At 35.5% G+C, this 15,999-nt stretch overlaps 1 protein-coding gene across 2 annotated transcripts in view; it reads left to right on the plus strand.

Moving 5' to 3' along the window:
• numbl (NUMB like endocytic adaptor protein) overlaps window positions 1–15,999 on the plus strand; it is a 91,922-nt gene that overhangs the window by 63,692 nt on the left and 12,231 nt on the right. For both annotated transcript variants that reach the window (XM_056473642.1, XM_056473641.1), the window contains exons 2-4: window positions 1,023–1,173; window positions 6,862–6,936; window positions 10,885–10,959. In XM_056473642.1, the coding sequence (XP_056329617.1) occupies window positions 1,048–1,173; window positions 6,862–6,936; window positions 10,885–10,959 (276 nt within the window). In that variant the 5' untranslated portion in view covers window positions 1,023–1,047. The remainder of the gene's footprint in view (window positions 1–1,022; window positions 1,174–6,861; window positions 6,937–10,884; window positions 10,960–15,999) is intronic.

Consider the following 15,999-nt stretch of genomic DNA (forward strand, 5'->3'; position numbering starts at 1 on the left):
TTTGGGCTGCGGGCCAGACATGTGTAATGGTACAGGACTTCCGGCGCTCCGCGCCTGCCACCTGTTAGCCACAACGCTTCAGGCTTTTGGGAAACGTGTGCTTGTAGACACTGACGTGATGCTATAAAAGCAATGATGGCATGTGGTTCACATCAAGAAGACCGTACAACAGTTTGTGTGCGCAGTTTACAACTTCTCAACCGGGATATATGGCAAATTGTGCGAGAAGACGGTAATGATTATGACATTGAACTAATAACACTAGCCTTTGTTTTTTAAAATAAAAAGTAAGATTATAGTGTCTTTAATCTCGTGTAGATTTAAGCTGAGGTATTTGAAATAAAATTTAAGCTGAACTGAAACTAAAATAAAAAGTAAAGCTATATCGAAACATTTAAACTAGTTTTAAATAGTGAAAATTAAACCACATTGAAATGAGCTAAACTGAACTTTAACTCTGAAAACTGGACAGACAGTTTCAATTTCAATTTACTAGAGCTTCTATGTTAAGCTGCTTAGCAAAATCTACATTGTAAAATGATATGTACAACTGTAAATATTCTCCTCAAAGTAATAATAAGTTCACGATAAACAACAATAACTGGGCCTTTAAATATTTGCATTCTTCCGAGCAGCCTGGGTTTCCGAATTTGAAATTACCAATGCAAATTAAGGCTAGAATGAATGACCCAATTATGCTGCATAAACAGGGCTCTTGGGCACAAAACAATTGTTTTTAAAACAGAGGCCAATACATTCTCTGCAATTTCTGTTTAATCCAATACGCCATGCTGCTTTTAATTCCGTGATAATACACAAAAACATGTTTGGATTTAATTAGTGTTGCTGTTTTTTTTTTGGTTTTGATCCAAATCAGAGTGATTACATCCTGCCTGACCAGCATGACTGTAAATAACTGTATAAAACATTCAGCAGGCTTTGTCCTGATGATAAATGTAACTAATATTCTCTAATTTAGAGTAAGGGCTGTTTTGTTGATGTGTCTTGTTTCTTGTCCTCAGCACCAGAGAGTTTGAGAGCGTGGAGATGAATAAGCTGCGTCAGAGCCTGCGCAGGAAGAAGCCCACCTACGTGCCGGAGGCCAGTCGACCGCACCAGTGGCAGGCGGATGAAGAGGCTGTGCGAAAGGGCAAATGCAACTTCCCTGTCCGGGTGAGTTGAGAAGTTAACTGGCTCTTTGAAAGGGCTACGATTATGCTTCTTACACTTCCTTTAGCGCGTAAAGATGTGCAAAGTTGCAAAGCACGAAGTCTGTTCCTGAGGGTAAGCACAGAAATGAATATAATGGGCCAAAGCTGACAATTTGGGATGCATAAAACTGGCCTCAAACTGAAACTTTGCTTTGTAATTATTTAATATTTATTGTATTATGAAGTAACTTATAACTTGTTAAACAGAATAATGATCTCAAATCCGAGGTAAAGGCTCTGCCCTCAGCAGCTCATTTGCATTTAAATTAAACCAGCAAAATAATCAGGCAGATTATCCCATTGGCAGACTATTTGGCTGGTTTTAAGGGAAAACACATTTGATTTTTTTATTTAATATTTCTGAAAACATGACAGTATATTTTGCTTGCCCAGAAATTGCTTCTTGATTTAGATATTTTTACATACTTGGACTAGAATCAAGACAGTTTTTTTTAATATATATGTATATATTTTTTGTTGTTGTGTACACTGCTATTTACCAGTGATGTAAAGGAACAAATTACAAATACCCAAATTACTGTAACTGAGTATTTTTTTTTCAGGAATTGTAATTTGCTAAGTAGCTTTAAAAATGTGTATTTTACTTTCCCTTGAGTACATTTTTACTGCTGTATCAGTACTTTTACTCCACTACTTTCCTTCAACCTGCAGTCACTACTTTATTTTTTCATGTCTATGGGGATTAGAAAAATCAGTCCTGTGATTCTTGTCGAATCAAATTGCATATAGAAGGTAAATCGCCTCATAATGGACTACCTCATGACATGGGGATTTATAATTGCAGCAAACTGTTTGGAAGCATTAAAAGTGTTCAAGAAAATGTCTGAAATCTTTACATGCATTGACCCAGAGACTGTTTAGAAGCATGTCACTAATGAGAAGATGACGGATGTTTACTGTATGATGACTGAAATGGCCTTAAATATCCAGCAGGCACAGGACGTCAGCATGACATCAGATTGATGTTTTACGCCAATGTCATGGACGTTGCATTTTGTTTGGAAATGAAAATCGGGTTGACATCAGAACCCAACGACAGGCTGACGTCAATGTCCAACGGCCAATCTAAATTCAACCAAATATCAACGTATAATGATGTTACAGCTTGACTTTGTGTGGATGTTACCACTATGACGTCTATCAGACATTGGATTTTGGTTGGCTATACCTGAAGAATAAATACCAGTATTTGACATCAGTATGACGTTGTTTAAAGATGTTGGTTTGACATTGGATTTTGGTCACTTTCTAGCACAACCTAAAATTAACCAAATATCAAAGTCATTTGACGTCGTTATTGGGCATCAAAATAACATTGTCCTTAGACGCTGGCTAGACGTTGAATTTTGGTCACCTGACATCACAACCTAAATCTAATCTGATATTAACGTCTTATGACATTGTGTGCCTGCTGGGCAATAACTATACACTACAGAATGTTACGTTTACACACATCCACAAATTACATGTAAATGCATCAGCCTTTTTACAGTGTGATACTCAGTACCCACTACTCTTGAATACTTTTGAAAGGGCTACTTTTTACTAATACTTTAAGTCTAATTCACAACAGATACAGTACGTTTACTCTACTTGCACTACATTTTTAGGCAAGTAATGGTACTTTTACTCAAGTGTGATTTTTCAGTACTCTTTCCACCACTGCTATTTAGTAATCAAGGAAATTGAAAAGAGATGACAGGATAACACTTATATTTAACCTATAAAACTAAGACTAACAAAGAAGTGAACTCGCTTCTTATGTCTATTTGGCTTTTCTCTCAAAATATTGATATACATGCTTAACCTAGTCAAAATATTTCTTAATTAATTAGATTAAAATCATTTGACAGTCGTATTTTGCAATGAGAAGGGGCTCTTTGAAGACCGAAGAAGGTCTGTATCATTAAATAAAGTGGAGGAAGTATTGCAGTGGATCTTACATAATTAAATTTTTCCTAATTCTGCTGTCCGGCTCGAGGCATCAGGGGTCTGATATGTGTGCTTCTGTAATGCCTCTGTCCTCGTGGTCCACGTAATCACATAACCCTGGCCTGATGACTATTAATTGTGTTGTAACATCCAGATACAGTATCACAATGTAAAATCACTGTGATACATATTGCTGATGCAAATGATATTATTCATAATATTAAATTAATTGAATCCAGGACTATGTTTAATATACAATGTATAATTCAACCAAAAATGTAAATTCAGTCATTATGTACTCATCTTAATGTTGTTTCCAATCTGTAGGATTTTCGTTGATCTTCCAAACACAGATAATAAATTTTTTAATGATACCGGAGATTATTTTCCCTTCGTTTTAAGTCATTGCTTTAAGGTGCCATTCACACTAGTGCATTTTCAGTGCCCTTACACTACTCTGCTATCTTTAAACCAAGAAAACCGAAAACTCTAAAAACCCAGTTTTAGTTCGGAATCTCTGTTTCCATTTTAATTCAAACTGACTAAAATGCTTTTGAAAATGGAGGCATAGCTAGCCACAATCCCTCTTATGGATGAAAATTCTTATTTTTATGTACTATTTGCATCTATATATTACTACTACCATCATATACAGTTGAAGTCAGAATTATTAGCCCTCCTGAATTTTTGGCTGCCTGTATATTTTTGCAAGTGCAATTTAAAGGCTTAACTAGGTTAATTAGATTAACTAGGCAAGTTAGTGTATTTGGCAAATCATAGAATAACAATGGTTTGTTCTCTAGACAATCAAAAAAAAAAATACTGCTTAAGGGGCTAATAATATTAACCTTAAAATGGTTAAAAAAAATTAAAAACTGCTTTTATTCTAGCCGAAATAAAACAAATAAAACTTTCTCCAGAATAAAAAAATATAATAGGAAATACTGCGAAAAAAATTCCTTGCTCTGTTAAGCATCATTTGGGAAATATTTAAAAAAGAAAAAAATATATATAATAATTGTGACTTCAACTGTATGCATGTAGTGATAGATTCATAAAAGTCTAAAATATAAAGCATTTTTGTGTGAGGATAGAGCATGAGAATAGATTGCATTTAAGTCTGTGTGTTCCCATGAGAAAGCACACTATCTGTTCGAAAATGACCATGAAACCGTATTGTATAATAACAAGTCTCGCCATGGTTAGAAAACAATGGAAGGAGTTTCAGCACAGATGGCATCTGCCAGGAAGAGGAGAGAGATAATGATGGCAGGCGGATGAGAACCACTGAGGAGTAATACATGTTTCGATAAAATATCAGAAAAGAAGGATTTGTGACTGGCTACAGTCAAAGAACTACTGGTATGTTTTAATTGGGGAGAAACAGAAAATACTCAAGATAAGAAGACAGGTGCAGATAGGGGAAACATACAGTCTTGCAAAAGTAATGCTAAAGTCTTAGGCCACCATCAGCTTTGGGAGGCTATCTATCTAAAAGGTGAAGGGTCATTACTTTTGTGTGAACTATACCTATAAATATACTAACACAAAATATCAGAAATATGTACACAAAATTCAGAACAAAATTACTTTTGGAATTAAAAAACTAGCATCATAAGTGTTCAACGTGACCTCTTTAGCACCAAGCAACTTTTTTTGTTGAGTCTGTGCTATGTGCTATTTACGTAATATCATGCATTTTTTTTTGTATTTCTAAGAGTTCTTCCTTAGATTTAGCGTATTCTATCTTTCTTTTTTTCTCCAGGTGAATCTCATACTGCCTATAATGTTGCCTATACATACTGCAAATAATATTCAGGTCTGGACGCTATGGAGGCCATTTCATGACTGTCTTTGTTTCATCAGCTGTTTTTCTCTCCAAATTTGATTTCATTACATTAGCAGTATGTTTGGGATCATTATTCATTCATTCAGAAATGCGGGACCGGAACCAGTGACCTTTTTTACTGTGATGAGACAGTGTTAACCACTGAGCCACCATGCCACCCTGGGATCATTATCGTGCTAAAAAATAAAACTATTACAAATGAGATATTTCTTATGGAATTACATGACAGATTAAAACCTGTCTGTACTTTTCAGCATTTATGTTAGTAAGTAAGTAAGTAAGTAAGTAAGTAAGTAAGTAAGTAATGTGCATTTATATAGTGCATTTATCATGTTTGGCCATACACCCCACACCCAAAGTGCTTTACAATCAGATTTTAAAATATAAATGCACTGGAGTAAACTACTTAAAATGTCATGAAAGTATCATAAACTAAATGACTAACTAAACTAAACTAAAAAATTTAACTGATTACTCTAATCCAAAACTAAGGGATACAATGTTTTTATATGATGACAGGTCTACATGCACATACTGCAGTATCCAAACATTCAAATGTATGAGTGACGTTTGATTGTAACAGGAGAGTAAATGGAGACAGAATAATAATTTGTAAATGAATGAACCCTTTGAAGATTAACAATAGTCATGTTGTTTTGCTTTGGAACTTAAGAATTGTGATGCATTCAATCAGTTGAAGTCAAATACGTGCTGAATTTGCACTCTGAAAAAGCGAGACGCGTGGTTTAAATTACCATATCACAGTATGATTATTAAAGGCATTTTAGGTAGTTTATTCTTCCATATGAACACTGAGATAGTTGTGCACAGTATTTATCCAATGTTTTCCTGCATTCATAGCGTGAGAACAGAGGAATGTTTATGGTTTAGGTGGCAGTACTGCATAAAACTAGACTTTGAAACATTGAATATAATGTTTAATAATGCAAAAGAGAGTCTGATGATGACAATTGTCTGATTTTACTGAGGAAATGCTTTGTTTATACAGTATGTTGTCACTGACAGATTGCAAGCTTGTGTGCCTTTAATAATTCATAATTATTACAAGACAAAAAGTTATAATAATTAATAATTCATCTTCTCTTGAAGTACACCAACCCAAATATTTAAAAAAATTAAATAATTATTTTTAGGATTTTTTTCAACTATTTATTAGACAGGAAAATTGAGAGTATAGGCAGGAAAGTCAGGCATTTTAATTCAATAGAAGGCCATTTTATTGATTTATTTATTTATTTATTTATCTATTTTACCAGATATTTTATTATTATTAATAAGACTAATAATAATTTTATTATTATTTTATTAATATATTATTATTCAATTTGTTGTATTCTGAGTGTCAGAATAGGATGGAAAGGCTCCGCCCCTTTCTGAAGAGCAGCAGCTCATTTGCATTTAAAGCGACAAGCACAAAAACAGCGTGTTTCTCTGACTCCCAAATAGAGTCAAATTTAACAAGCTCTAATAAAAGATACATGGGGTATTTCGAACTAAAAATTCCCTCACATTGTTTCAAACGCATTCTAGGCACACCAGAGATGTTTTTGACATCTTATGAAAAAGGCATGATATGTTCCCTTTAATAGAATCTTCATTGAAATCCACACTAGGGCTGTTTGTGCCAAGACAGATTTCCCAAAAGAAAAAAAAAAATGTGTTCCTGTCGTTCCTGTATGTTCCTGTCAAAATAACAACCTCAGCAAAAATAACGCAGAAGAGTGTTTCTTTTTCTGTTCAGGGAGCTAATAGTGCGGTAGGCGTAAAGGATGAGATATAGATAGTGTGTGTTTCGTCACGCTGATCTTTTGTGTTGTGTGTGTGCAGTATCTCGGGCTGGTGGAGGTGGATGAATCCAGAGGGATGCATGTGTGTGAAGAGGCAGTGAAAAAGCTGAAAGTGGTGAGTATCAGATCCTCACATTATAAAACATACTCTTGCTGTAAAAAGCAGACTGGCAGCAAATGAGCCAAAAAAAACAAACATTTTTGGACATACAGTCAATTTTATAAAGCAATAGAAAATTCTATCATTAAAATGAAGTGATTTTTATGCACATTTGTGTAATCAGAAGTAAATGGAGCTTTCAAAAACAAGATGGAGCTTTGAGATGGAGCTGCATTTACATATAGCCATAGTTACAGTTGAAGTCAGAATTATCATTAGCCTATCTTTGATTTTTTTTTCTTTTTTAAATATTTCCCAAATTATGTTTAACAGAGCAAGGAAATTTTCACAGTATGTCTGATAATATTTTTTCTTCTGCAGAAAGTCTTATTTGTTTTATTTCGACTAGAATAAAAGCAATTTGAAATTTTTTAAAAGTCAATTTAAGGTCAAAATTATTAGCCCCTTTAAGCTATATTTTTTCGATAGTCTACAGAACAAACCATCATTAAACAATAACTTGCCTAATTACCCTAACCTGCCTAGTTAACCTAATTAACCTAGTTAAGCCTTTAAATGTCACTTTAAGCTGTATAGAAGTATAAATATGTAGTCAAATATTATTTACTGTCATCATGGCAAAGATAAAATAAATCAGTTATTAGAAATGAGTTATCAAAACTATTATGTTTAGAAATGTGTTGAAAAAAATATCTCCGTTAAACAGAAATTGGGGAAAAAAATAAACAGGGGGGGCAAATAATTCAGGGGGGCTAATAATTCTGACTTCAACTATATATATTATAGTTATTTGTATTATACTTATATTATTATGCAATGTTATTTAAGCTAAGTAATATCACATTCATTATCATCATTTCAGTGATCATTTAAAAAAGCATGTGAAAATATCACTTTGAATAATATGTTTTTACTTCAAACTTACTTCTTAACATAAATGTTTGAAATAAATCCGTCTGTGAGATTATGCTGTTGTCGTGTAAACATATGTCATGCTGAATCAATGACTATACTTAAATCTTCTGTTTATTCAGCAATTGCTATGGGGATTTCCTGGGTTTTTCTTGTATTTAGGTGTTTCCACACATGAGCGCCCTCTGGCTTTGAGAGGACATATACTACTGATCACAGAACTAGATATCTGTGCGGGACTCATTTTTTAGTCCGATCCCGAACGGTTTTAATCCGCACCCGACCGTTCCCGCTGTATATTCAGCCTTTGAGGTATTATCACATCGCGCAAAGGGTCATTTTTTTCCCATTTGCTTGTATGACGCATGAAAAAGACTCCCGTACATCAGACTTGCCTGAGTTTGCCTGGGTTTCGCAGAAAGCATTGGTCAAGCATTCATAAATCACAGATATGCTGTTCCAAAATAACGTCAGGACTCGTGAGCGCTGTATTGTTAGACCACCCACTCCCGTTCAAATTACACCAGAGTTACCGACCGCTACCGTGTTTTATTCGGAAAAGTATTCCTGTGCCACAAGAAATCTGATCGATCTGGAAATCTGGTACCTCTACACAGAACTGTCCTTCCTTGACAAGATGTGCATGACAATCACAGCTTTTGCTTAATCACGATTTAAATAATATGAATATAATATTATAATATGAAATAAAAATGAAAATATAATTAATTAAAAATTATAAATGATAATTTAATTGAATATAATATATAACATAATATAATATAATTGATAAAAAAAATATATGTAATAAAATGATAATATAATATAATATAATATAATATAATATAATATAATATAATATAATATAATATAATATAATATAATATATAATAAATATAAGACTGAAAAACAACATCTCTAATGCATAATCATGCATAACCATTAAAAACCAAAACCAGACATAAAATCAGCACTTCATTTGCAAGGACTGATGATTTAATGCTTTGAGAGTCTACAGAGTCTTCTTTGTTTGGAAAATCAATGGTTATGGAGTGTTTTTTGTACTCTGTCAATAGTCATATCCTGAGCCTACAAATCTCACAGCAGACCAGTAACACAAGCAGTCTTTTAAAACACACTTTTGTTTGTGAATCTTGTCTTGTTTCCTCTTGTGTGGGACTCAGACAGTGTGTGTGTGTGTGTGTGGGACTCTCATGTTTTGGAGCTCCTCCATCTGTTCATACACGCTTTCCTCCTGCAGAGTTTGTCTACACACACAGTGACTTGATTTATTTTCTGTTTTTTCCCCAAACCCCCAAACTCTCCACCTCGTTCAGTCTCATCTCTCTTCTGCTGTCTGCTCAGATCTCGACTCTGACTTTCAGGCTGTTTGTACCGTCGGCTGAATCTCCTCAGTACTCTTGATTTATCCCAGTCCTTCACTTTCACTTACTCCTCCAGTTGTTTCCAGATTAAAAGCATATTACAGTGTCTAAAGCTTCGGTCTCTGGGTAGATGTGCATCACAACAGACTCACTGGAAGATTTAAAGCCTTTCCTGAATGTGCACTATATGCTGAAAAAGATTATTCATTGGATTTACTTTATATTTTTAAGGTAAGGGGTTGCAAACAATTTATATGGGCCAAATTTAAACAAACACATTAAATTTGGTACTGTTTAACTCAACTTGTTTGTTAAAATTCATCCCAGATAAAATATATAGTAAATCCAATATATATTTATATATATATTTCAGTTTATAGGTAACTAGTGTATGGTAACTTTGTTTTGGTGCTTTTAATAAATGTTTGTTAGGTTATTTGGTTGGTTGGTTGCACCAAAACTATATAAATATATTTTAGTTTTTGGTGCCATTCAACAATAAGGTTACATTAGTTAATGTTAGCTAATGTAATCATTTTTAATAATGAATTGGTAAATTAATTCATGCTGTAGAAATATTGTTAATTTTTGTTAATACATGTAAATTTATATATTAGTAAATACATTAACTAATGGATCAGCATTGTAATGTCTTACCAATTTTTTAATATTAATATATTTTAAAACATATACATTATTGTTTAATACACTCAACGGCACTTTATTAGATACACACGTCTAACTGCTTAACGCAAGTTTCTAATTAGCCAATCACATGGCAGCAACTCAATGCATTTAGGCATGTAGACATGGTCAAGATGACCTGCTGCAGTTCAAACTGAGCATCAGAATGAGGAAGAAAGGGGATTTAAGTGACTTTGAATGTGGCATGGTTGTTGGTGCCAGACGGGCTGCTCTGAGTATTTCAGAAACTGCTGATATACTGGGATTTTCATGCACAACCATCTCTAGGGTTTACAGAAAATGGTTAGAAAAAGAGAAAATATCCAGTGAGTGGCTGTTCTGTGGGTGCAAATGACTTTTTGATGCAGAGGAGAATGGCCAGACTGGTTCCAGCTGATTGAAAGGCAACAATAACTCAAATAACCACTCGTTACAACCAAGGTATGCAGAAGAGCATTTCTGAACACCACATCCAACCTTAAGGCAGATGGGCTACAAGCAGCAGAAGACCACACTGGGTGCCACTCCTGTCAGATAAGAATAGGAAACTGAGACTAAAATTCGCACAGGCTCACCAAAATTAAGTATAATAATAATAATAATAATAATAATTATAAATTAAAAAAATTAACATTATAAAAAAATAATTCCCATGTTTAAATTCCATTTAAACTTTTTTAATTTGACAAATGTCAAACAGTAAATGATATAGGCAGTAGTAGTAATAGTACAGTGTAGAATATTAACCAATAAACCATTGTTACTGAAACGTGTCTGGTTTCTGCATTTCATCACATCTCAGCATGTTGTTGGACTGCTCTATGATAAGTTGTTGGAAAAAATTGAGCTGACAAAAGCTGAAACTTTCACAGAATTGTTTTTATGCTAGCAAATCAAAAGCTCTGCAGTAGTGCTGAGATCCCAGTGTGTGCAAAGACTGATGTTGTTTTTTTGCCCTCAGAGTGGGAAAAAGACAGTGAAGGCTGTGCTCTGGGTGTCTGCTGATGGCCTGAGAGTAGTGGACGACAAAACCAAGGTAAGTGTGCTTTGTTTTTGTTTTTTTGTGCTTAAGAGTGTCTATTGAAATCCATTAAAGAAGCCATAAACTGTAAAATCAAAATTCCCTTGATCTTCTGATAAATAAGAGGTCACTGTAGTACAAAAACATCTTGTATGTTTCAGAGTTCAGAACTTTCCTATAAAACAGCTTATAATGAAGATATTATATATGCAATTAAGTGGATACTACTACTGTAAAAGCATGTTAAATGTGCTTGTTTTTTATGTATTTTTGGCAATGATCTGAAATGAAACCGAAAAAGTGATATTTAAGGTGTGGCGCTGATGTCATGACAACCAGTTGGTGTAATCGAACCAGTTTGCTGTTGGGTGACAATCTTGACACCCGGCGAGGATGATCAGTTTCCAGAAAGGAAAAGTTGATAGAGAAAATTGAGTTTTCAAATATCCATGCATTCATTTTGCTCCTGTCCAGCACAAAAAAAAACATTTTGTTTGATTTTTAAGAAATAGTTGTAGTTGTCCAGTAGGGTTGGGCGATGTCGACCAATTTGGCATTGTACGATGTCTAATGTGAAACATCGCGATGGACAACGGTATCGTTGTCAGAGGCGGCAGTGAATTAATTATTTATGAATAATTATTTAATCCATAACAAATTAATTATTTGTAGCCTACCTTTTCAACTACCTGACCTGCATGGTCTTTGTTTTACTCATAGCCAAATCATAAATAAATAAAGTTCAGTTACATACAAATTACCACCTGTCAGTCACTTTTTCTGCAGGACTCTGGCATGAATAGGCAGAGTGATCTGTGTCGTTATAATGGCGTCGACAAACTTGGTTGGTAAAAAAAGTGCACAACCAACAGCAACCAACCAACAGTATCTGATGTTTCACTGAAATGGGCATATGTTTTACGCAGCGGATGCCCTTCGTCAACAACCATACACTCTCAATTTAGGCCAATTTAGTTCATCCAATTCACCTATGCTGCATGTTTTTGGACTGTGGGGGAAACCGGAGCACCCAAAGCAAACCAACACCAACACGGGGAGAACATGCAAACTCCACACAGAAATGCCAACTGACCCAGCCAGGACTCGAACCAGCAGCCTTCTTGCAGGGAGGCGACAGTGTTAACCACTGAGCCACTGTGCCACCCAGGACAGAAACAAGTTTTTCATGAAATATTCTGGATTCCATCAAAAGTGGACCCCGGAGAACAGTACAAAATAAACTAAAAAGGCAGTTCATGACCCCTTTAATCACAGAGTATAAAAAGCCTTTGAAGCCCCAAAGAGCCGTCAATTAGCCGAGTCTGTCAGTGCTAGCGAAAGACTGCAGGAAACACACAACATGCGGTAGGAGGAAGCTGGCAGAGCTCCAGAAGAGCCGTCACATGACCGTCCCTCTCCATGAGGCATCACTCAGACACGACATGACTTTTAAGGCCAAGGGTTCCCATCTCTCTCACGGCTGGGTTTTTCCTTTTCAAAGTTCGGGGATTAATGTAACATCCTTCCCTCACACAAAACCCGGAAAGTTAACCACAAAAGGTCAAAGGCCTCCCATAATAGCTTCAATTATGCCCTGTTTTTCCTTTTCAATGCACACAGTCAAAGGCGGAAGGCCACAAAGATCTTTTTTTTTTTTTTTTTTTCGTCAAGCCTCAGACTCCAGCATTCACTCACTGTGCTCTTCTGGTAATCGTCCTGTATGTATGAGTCAACAGGGACAAATAATCCTTCCTGCCCCCATCACACACACACACCACCTGTGTGTCCTGTCCTGCTCCTCCACTCTCTCCTCATAAACTCACGATTAATCAAATTTTGGTTACATTCTGATTCTGTTTAAGCTTTCGTTTTAGGTCAGGTCAGGTTCTCAAAAAAGATGACTACAGCAAGACTGTATAAATCACAACATACAGCAACCCCAAATCAGAAAACGTTGGGACAGAATGGGAAGTGCAAATAAAAAAGTAGTGCTTTCTAAATTTACTTTGACTTGTATTTCATTGCAGACTATGAACACAAAATATTTTTTTTTGTCTGGTCAACTTCATTTGTTGACGTCAAAATTTCATACAGTACTTTTCCTGTCATTCAGACCTGCAACACATTCCAAAAAACATTCCAGGAGCAATTTAGGGCTAGTAATCAGGTAAATTGGTTAAATAATGATGTGATTTGAAACAGGTGATGTTAACAGGTGATTGTAATTATGATTTGGTACAAAAGGACACCCATGCATACTTCAGCAAGACAATCCAAAATCACATTCTGCACACATTACAAAATCCTGGCTGCAGAGGAAGTGGATACAGGTATCTGACTGACCTGCCTGCAGTCCCGAACTGTCTCCAATAGAGAATGTGTGGCACAACTAGCGACCTTCTTGCTGTAAGGCAACAGTGCTAACCACTGAGCCAATGTGCCGCCCTTTTCTATTTATATAAAACCAAAATTCCATACAGGGATATTTCTGCTTTCATAAATTGCATTATAGTGTTCATTTAATAGTGTTATAAACTCATGTAAATATTATCCCGCTTGCTTTTTGAGCGCTGACAGGCGAGGTCTTACACCCCTATGATTGGTTATTGTCTTCACCTGCTCAACAGATAGGGTTGCAATCTGCTGCTAAAAATGAAAGCGCTGTTCACCAATGGGGGAAGGACATCAGCGGTTACAGTCTATATGTGGATAATACCCGGTTATCACAGGTAAACCATGATAGACACAGTGGAGAAAACTTGCACCTCAGGCACGCTTGTGTCTGGATCCACAAGTATCGCTTTAACAGCCACGAGGAGAGGAAACGTTACCTCACAAACGCCAGCGGGTCAAATGTCCAAAGTGAGAGAGAGAGAGGCAGTATTCCGTAGTAGTGAAATAGCGGCTCACGTGCTGTGCTGTGCAGCCTTCATTGTAGTAAGAGCGTTATTTACTAGACCTCGCCTCCTTCGCCATAGTATTCTACTGCGATATCACACATAGGAGATAAATGACGTCAGTACGTAATAACCGGTTATGATCTATTACTGAACCGATATCAATAATTTTGATACCCCTAGTAACAAGTAACGATGCAGCACATAAAAAATCTATTGGAGTAAAAGTATTAAACTCATGGAAAATATGTACTGAAGTAAAAGTGGAAGTAGGAGAAAAAAACAATACTCCAGTAAAGTACACATACTGCCTTTCAGTACTTAAGTACAGTAGTGAAGTAGTACTACTTCGTTACTATACATCTCTGGCATTAACTCAGGGTGATGGAAACCCAGTGTCAACTCACACATCATCAAAACAATAGACTGACCAAAGGATTCATGAGTACAGTTGAAGTCGAAATTATTAGCCTTCCTGTGATTTTTTTTTTAATTTTTTTTCTTCTTTTATAATATTTCACAAATGATTTTTCACAGTATTTCCTATAATTTTTTTTCATCTGGAGAAAGTCTTATTTGCTTTATTTCAGCTAGAATAAAAGCATTTTTAATTTTTAAAGCCATTTTAGATCAATATTATTAGCCCTTTTAAGCAATATTTTTTTCCCAATTGTATACAGAACAAATCATCGTTAAACAATGACTGGCCTAATTAACCCAGTTAAGCCTTTAAATTGCACTTTAAGCTGAATACTAGTATCTTGAAACATAGCTAGTAAAATATTATGGCAAAAATAAAATAAATCACTCATTAGAAATTAGTTAATAAAACTATTACGTTTAGAAATATCGTCACCTTGGAATTATAAGGTTCTATCTGCATTCTGAATGATTTTGAGATGTTGAGCTTTAAAGTTTTTGCATTCCATAGCAAACAGTATATGTGTAATATTTGTTTTTTTTTAAATAAAAAATCTTAAAATGTAAACAACTTATAAAAAACATCCCATAATGTAAATAAGTTGCTATTTAATAAGAATATGTCAATAACTCAATGTTGACAAAAATATACCGAGTGCTAATAAATCAGGAGGGCTAATAATTCTGACTTCAACTGCATATTTTCTACAGTAATCAAGCAGCTCGGCTTCACTTATCAGTAGTCATTCTAGTCAAAGTGTTATTGACTGGAGACCAGACTGTTTTATTCCTGAGTCAGCTTTCCTGGACCTATAAACTTGATTTCCCGTCTGCTGTAAAGCCCATTGAGCAGGCTTTCAGAGCTCTGACGGGCCCTTCAGTCAGTAATGGGCTGACAGTGAACCGGGCCCCTCACCTCTTGTGCTCGACTCTTCGGCTCATGCATTATGGAGGAACTGTGGCCCCTGACTAGGAAACACTAGCCACTGTTTCACTGGGAGGTCCAGGACACACAAAACACTTCACTCATGTTAGGACAATAGACAGGACAAAAAAGCCCAGCGTGTGGTGCTTTGGTTAGAGAAGGAGGAGCATAGGCATGGACTCCTAGTTTCTGTGAATTAAATTAGATGTTGGTTTTGTAAATGTTTTATAATTTTTGGTCATTTGCACAAAATATTATATTATATTATATTATATTATATCTTCATTTATTTAAGCTTTTGGAAAAAAAAACTTGAAAATAAAACTAGTACTAATACTAATTTATACTTTAAACTCTACTTTTCCCCATAAACTAAACTAATATAATATAATATAATAATATTATATACTCACACTTTATTAGGTACACCTGTCCAACTGCTCATTAACGCAAATTTCTAATCAGCCAATCACATGGCAGCAACTCAATGCAATTAGCAACTTTGAACGTGGCATGGTTGTTGGTGCCAGACAGGCTGGTCTGAGTATTTCAGAAACTGCTGATCTACTGGGATTTCACGAACAACTATCTCTAGGGTTTACCGAAAATGCTCCGAAAAAGAGAAAATATCCAGTGTCGCAAATGCCTTGTGTATGCCAGAGGTCAGAGGAGAATGGCAACAGTAACGCAAATAACCACTTATTACAACTGATGCATGCAGAAGAGCATCTCAGAACGCACAACATGTCCAACCTTGAGGCAGATGGGCTACAGCAGCAGAAGACCACACCGGGTGCCACTCCTGTCAGCTAA

The sequence above is a fragment of the Danio aesculapii genome, chromosome 15 (assembly GCF_903798145.1).
Source record: "Danio aesculapii chromosome 15, fDanAes4.1, whole genome shotgun sequence".
NCBI lineage: Eukaryota > Metazoa > Chordata > Actinopteri > Cypriniformes > Danionidae > Danio > Danio aesculapii.